Source organism: Cucurbita moschata, unplaced genomic scaffold (genome assembly GCF_002738365.1).
Source record: "Cucurbita moschata cultivar Rifu unplaced genomic scaffold, Cmos_1.0 Cmo_Scf00093, whole genome shotgun sequence".
Classification (NCBI taxonomy): domain Eukaryota; kingdom Viridiplantae; phylum Streptophyta; class Magnoliopsida; order Cucurbitales; family Cucurbitaceae; genus Cucurbita; species Cucurbita moschata.
This window is the reverse complement of record NW_019268609.1, coordinates 71,962-78,397: the sequence shown is the minus strand read 5'-3', so window position 1 is coordinate 78,397 and position 6,436 is coordinate 71,962. Positions and strand designations below refer to the sequence as shown.

The window sequence follows — 6,436 nt, the reverse complement described above, 5'->3', positions numbered from 1 at the left end:
CCCCCCCCCCCCCCACCAAATCCACCCTCCTTTGGGGCCAGCGTCCTTATTGGCACATCGCCTCATGTTTAACCCCTTCAGGGATCAACCTCCTCGCTGACACATAGTCCGGTGTCTGGCTTTGATGCCATTTATAATGGCCTAAGCCTATCGCAAGTAGATGAATTTTCCCTTTCGAACTTCCCCTCAGAGCTTTAAAACGCGTTTGCTAGGGAAAGGTTTCCACACCCTTATAAAGGGTGTTTCGTTCTCCTCCCGAACCAATGTGGGGTATCACAAAAACGCTTTTATAGGAAGAAAAAGCGTACCGAAGCAAGCTCCTCTATCATGATTGGTCTGTTTCCATACTCATCAAAGAGGTCATAAGCATATCTAGCATGCAGCTCCCAACTTTCAGCGCCTTTCAACTGATGAACACTTATAGCAGCTGCACAAAACTCTTCAAAATCCAACCTTTTATACTGCGTGGAACTCACCTGAAACATTCATAAACGAATCGTTCGACTTCGATTTTGTTCCAAAAAATTACGCTTACGAACACTACTTTGTGAGTATTACCATGTCGACATACTTGATCACCCCCGAATCGTTCATTGCATCGGTCGAAGCTTTCATCAAAGCCTGTTCATGTATTCCAACAGTCAGTCGTAAGAAATTTAAAGATTGTTCTTGAAGAAAATCGAGATGGATAAGAAGCTGACCGTTTTAAAGTTCCGTAAAGAAATGAACCCGTCTTTGTTTGGACCTAAGAGATCGAATTGTTCTCGGAGATAAGCGAGCTGCACGAAGGATAGCGTCTTTGCAAGAGCCTATCATAAATGTTTCATAGGGTGATCTCTGAACTTATATAGCATTATAGTTTAACTCCTTGAACCATCAACTCGTCCCGAGTATTCTGACTCATTTTGAAATGAGCTCGGAACTTATATAGCATTATGGTTTAACTACCTGAACCATCAACTCGTTCGAGTATTCGAACTGATTTTGAAATGAGCTCTGAACTTATATAACATTATAGTTTAACTACTCGAACCATCAACTCGTCTCGAGTATTCAGACTCATTTTGAAATGAGCTCTGAACTTATATAACATTATAGTTTAACTACTCGAACCATCGACTCGTCCCGAGTATTCAGACTCATTTTGAAATGAGCTCTGAACTTCTATAGCATTATAGTTTAACTAACTACTCGAACCATTGACTCGTCCCGAGTATTCAGACTCATTTTGAAATGAGCTCTGAACTTCTGTAGCATTATAGTTTAACTACTCGAACCATCAACTCGTCTCGAGTATTTAGACTCATTTTGAAATGAGCTCTGAACTTATATACCATTATAGTTTAACCACTCGAACCATCAACTTGTCCCGAGTATTCAAACTCATTTTGAAATGAGCTCAGAGCTTACACAATATTATAGTTTAACTACTCAACCACCGACTCATCCAATGAGCTCCGAACTTATTTTGAAATGAAAATCCTCGTTGTCTCTTCGAGTCGGGGGGGTCGAACACATGTATACTAATACTCGAACGTGGGATTCAAGAGTAAAAGCTTAGATTTAGAATCAAATATGTGAACGTAAAAGAGTACTTACGTTAAACGCTAATTTACGCAAAGACGACGAGTAGATATACGCTCTAACGAGCTTATAAACTATGATATCCAATGGAATCTTGACATGTGGATGATTTGTGAGCCAAGGATGACCTGTAAAGACAATTTGGATAAGAGGCATTAGAATGTTTAGAGCCACTGTCCTTAAGTAAAGTGTCCATTTTCAGCTCCCTAAACTTACATAGAGCCTGTGCAGCAGTTAGTCTTTTATGTTGGTTTTTATGTAGTAATCCCTGGACAAAATCTTTTGCATCAGAAGATAACGACGGCCAAGGGTCGTCGTCGAAGCTCGGATCTTCCTTTAACACGGTTCGGAATATGCCAGATTCCGTCCTGGCCCAGAAAGGTCTGCTTCCACATAAAAGAATGTATGCAATCACACCGATACTCCACATATCCGCCTCGGTCCCGTATGATCTATGCAGGACTTCGGGCGCTACGTAATATGCACTGCCAACTATATCGTTCAGTTTCTCGTCTGCAAGATTTCAAGTACTCATATGTCAACTCTAGTCACCTAAAAGATCAAAGACGAAAACATCACGGCTCTGATAACGTATCTGATAGTAGTAGGTTTGACCTGGATTTACGAAGTCCGAGAGTCCGAAGTCTATAACCTTCAGTGGTGAATCTTCCTCCTTTGTTGTGAAAAGAAAATTCTGCACCAAGAGAATCGTCATTCGTTGATCGTTGATCGTCGATCGTCGTCGTAAACATAAAGAAAAACCGGAACATATCAAAGAAATATGAATGTGTCATCTCAGCTCCTCCTCTTCCATAAACAACCCAAGTCCATCGCTAGCAGATATTGTACTATTTAGGATTACTGTGAGATCTCACATCGATTGGAGAGGGGAACGAATGTCGGCGAGGACACTGGGCCCCGAAGTGGGGATGGATTGTGAGATCCCACATCGGTTGGAGAGGGGAAGGAAACATTCTTTTTAAAGGTGTGGAAACCTCTTCCCTATCATATGTATTTTAAAAACGTTGAGGAGAAGCCCGAAAGAGAAAATCCGAAGAGGATAATATCTGCTAGCGGTGGGTTTGAGATGTTACAAATGGTATCAAAGCCAGAAACCGAGCAGTGTGTTAGCGAGGACACAAGGTCTCCAAAGGGATGGATTGTGAGATCCCACATCGATTGGAGAGAGGAATGAGTGTCAACGAGGACACTAGCCACAAAAGAGGGTGAATTGTGAGATACCACATTAGTTGTAGAGGGGAACGAAGCATTCTTTTACAAGGGTGTGGAAACTTTTCCATAGCAAACGTGTTTTAAAAATCTCGAGGGGAAGCTCGAAAGGGAAAACCCAAAAAATGACAATATTTACTAGCGGTGAGTTTGAGATTTTACAAATGGTATCAGAGTCAGACACCGAACGGTATGTCAGTGAGGACACTGGGCTCCCAACGAAGGTGGATTGTGAGATCCCACATCGGTTAAAGAGGGGAACGAAACATATTTTATAAGGGTGTTGAAACCTCTCCTTAGCAGACACGTTTTAAAAACCTTGAGGAGAAACCCAAAAAGAAAAGCCCAAAGATGACAATATCTGCTAACAGTAGACTTACCGAGCAGTGTGCCAACGAGGACACTAGACTCCCAAGGAGGGTAGATTGCGAGATCCCACATCAGTTGGAGAGGGAAACGAATAATTCTTTATAGGGGTGTGGAAACCTCTCTCTAGTAAACACGTTTTAAAAACTTTTAGGGGAAGCACAATATCAGATAACAGTGAGTTCAATATGACGAGAAAGAAAGAACGAAGAGTACCTCCGGCTTGAGGTCACGGTGGACGACGCCTTGGAGATGACAAAAGGCAACCGCGCTTAAAATCTGAACAATCACATCCTTAGCATCTTCTTCAGCATATATTCCACCCCTAAAGAATCAAAAGCTCATCGTCACATCAAAAACCGATATCTAAGACGCAACATTCATGTCGAAACCGATACCTCGAAAGCATCCGATCGAGTAGTTCGCCTCCTTCGCACAACCTGAAGAACACGACACAAAGAAGAAGATAATCAAAGAATTAGCACACAAATCTTTAATCTTTGATTCAGACTTACTCCATTAATATGTAAACATTATCATCATCTTCAAATGCTCCATGGAACTGCACTACGTTCTTATGCCCATTCAACGCTTGCAATATCTTCACTTCTCTTTTCACGTCATCCACGGCTATTGCTGTCGTCATCTGACAAAAACCATATTTAATTATAATTAATTAATTTACTGTTTTTTTTTAAATTATTAATAAAATGAAAACTTAACTATATAGTTAAGGACTAGAGCCCGAGAATCTCCCTCGACTGCTAGGCTACTACGTTTTCTCGTTTGAAATTCCAAGTCTGGTCTTCATTGGTATTTGATGCTCACCCACTACGTTTTTTTTTTTTAGTTTTTCCCCCGTCCGGTCGAGCTGTCTAAGGTCGATGGTGCATCTGGTAAGCTCTTTCGGTATTCATCTCCAGAGCTCGGTCAGATGCTTCAATCCTTCATTCACATTCTGTCTCTTTCTTTTTTTGTCCATATTGCGAGTTTATAGCTCTAATCTCTGGGCTTCTATTGAATCGAGATATAGGTTTGATTGTCCATCTTTTTGATATAACAGTAACGCATCCTCTGGAAGGGTAAAAGCGAAACCGAAAACCTCCTAAACTTTGGAAGTCTGAATACGTGTTTCCAACTTAAATTGCGATAAGATAAGAAAGGAATTCATTGACTTCGAACAACAAAAAGGGAGTCAATGAGCTCAAAATCCAAATTCGAAAAGGATAAGGGCCAGTGGTGGGCATTTGAGAAAGTCGGGTCAATTGAGTGTCTTCATTCACGTGACGATACAGAAGAAGAACGAAACGAAGTGAGAGGCCGGGAGGCAGATAAAAGAGTGGAGTCGATCAGGCTCGACGACCGAAAAAAGCAAAACGAAATTAGGATTTGGCCAAAAAAGAAGGTGTGACTTTATTTATTTACCCAAAATTAAATTTGTTATCCTATTTACTGACAGGTAGCTGTGTCTAGCTTTGATATCATTTTGAAAATTAGAAAAAAAAAAAAAAAAAAAAATCGAAACCTTGGATTTGGGGATGATCTTGACAGCAACATGGCGACCCTTGAGGCTTCCCTTCTTCGCCTTAGCCCTGCAAGTGAACCCAAAATGGCCGCGCCCTACTTCTTCGCCAATCTCATAATGCGCCACAAATTGCTTCGAATATCCAAACTCCCTATTCACCTCAACAACCTCGCTATCGCCGTTGCCTTCTTCAGGAATCGGGGCCTGATTCGGCTTAGCAGAGCCATGGCGTCGTGCGAGCAGTTCCTTGATGTGTTTGGCCGGCGAAGGCGGCGGGAACGGCCTGGACCGGCGCTTGGCACCGCCGGATGGCGAGTTCTTGAACACGCTAGACAGAGGACTCGGAGTGAAGAACGGAAAATTGGAAGGGGAGTTTCTGGTGTGTGAATCGGCGTTGTCCTCGCATTTCGCCTTAGGGTTTGCGGTCACCTTCGAATGGCAAATTCCCATGGATTTGGAACCCTAGGAGCACAATCGAAAGGGGATAATCAATCACTGAGATGAAGGAGCTTCTTCCATGGGAGAGAGACCTCGAAGGTACCGTTTCTTTGAACTTCTCTAATAATGGCAATGGCAGAGGAGAAATCAATGGCGAAATTAGAAGAAGAAGAGAGAGTTAGTGAGGATCGTAAACGTATTGTTTTCCTTAATGGTTTATTCTGCAATGTTTGTGATAGGTAATCCCAACAAGAATCACTACAAGACGAACATCATGGGAGCAGAAATCAAGGCAAAGAACAAGCAAAGAGGGAAACCAGAACACGTTAATGAGGCCCAGGTGAGACAGAACATAATACAAAATTCTATATTTCATTGCAACTTACAAGTTTAATACTCAAATTTCTGATGATTGTGTGGCCCTATGCTTTATAAATTACTATACTTTGGACCCACCAATGCTTATCTGCTTTGCTTTGTTTAAAACGTCCAATATAGTACCTATGGTAAACCGTAAAATATACTTTAGAGTCCGCATTCTCAGATTTTGCCCTCTTCTTCCTCTCTTGCTCTGATTGTTACCACATCCACCCTTCTTTTACAGCCACCATCGAACCCTCTCTCTGTCTTTTGCCCTTTTCTCAGAATAGAGCGATCGCCTTGATTATGAAGCCTCTATCTTGAGTCTCTATAGCCTATAACTCATGGTTGTTTCTCCGATTCTACTCTCTATAGACCTCTTTTTGAATTTTTCAGTTCCAAGTTTCACATTGGTTCAAATCCAATGCTCAACTTGCGGGAGGTGTTAAAGATATTTAGCATTCCATTACGGTTTACTATAGATACCATATTTGATCTTTTATTAAAGGCAAATATCTAGATATTTATCTTCCATTACCGTTTACCATAAGTACCATATTTGATATTCTATTGTAGACCAATATCTTGTATCCATTTATACCTTTATAATTTATTTGATGATTATAAATAGAGAATTTCACCACCATTTAGGTGGGATGATTTTAGCAAATATTCCCAGTTTCAAGATTTAGAGTCTGTTTAGAATGACTTTATGCTCCTAAAGTCATTTTCAACGTGTCCTTAGATCTAAAAACAACATAGTTTGGACCATATTTACATCATAATCTAATCATCGAAGTTTAGGAGTTGAATTTGCAACGAGTTTAAACCTAGTTTTAAAAATGTTGGAGCCTAAAGTAGGATATAATCTAATCATATACCATTCAACTATATGAAATAAAAAGGTGGGAAAGTGAGGAAAATGGTTACCAA

General features: G+C 40.8%; 1 protein-coding gene and 1 long non-coding RNA gene across 2 annotated transcripts in view; one reads left to right on the top strand and one right to left on the bottom strand.

Annotated features, from left to right (window-relative positions):
- Positions 1–5,389, bottom strand: part of LOC111439415 (CDPK-related kinase 1-like) — a 6,571-nt gene extending 1,182 nt beyond the window's left edge. Inside the window, exons 1-10 of the mRNA XM_023077123.1 lie at positions 4,706–5,389; positions 3,696–3,826; positions 3,579–3,620; positions 3,397–3,505; positions 2,200–2,278; positions 1,801–2,097; positions 1,600–1,712; positions 702–809; positions 559–621; positions 309–476 (exon numbers count right to left, since the gene is read on the bottom strand). Of these exons, the coding sequence (XP_022932891.1) occupies positions 309–476; positions 559–621; positions 702–809; positions 1,600–1,712; positions 1,801–2,097; positions 2,200–2,278; positions 3,397–3,505; positions 3,579–3,620; positions 3,696–3,826; positions 4,706–5,155 (1,560 nt within the window). The 5' untranslated portion in view covers positions 5,156–5,389. The remainder of the gene's footprint in view (positions 1–308; positions 477–558; positions 622–701; positions 810–1,599; positions 1,713–1,800; positions 2,098–2,199; positions 2,279–3,396; positions 3,506–3,578; positions 3,621–3,695; positions 3,827–4,705) is intronic.
- Positions 5,146–6,173, top strand: LOC111439416. The gene is made up of 2 exons (XR_002709799.1): positions 5,146–5,242; positions 5,383–6,173. It is a non-coding gene; the product is annotated as an uncharacterized LOC111439416 (long non-coding RNA).
- Positions 6,174–6,436: the final 263 nt, after the last annotated feature.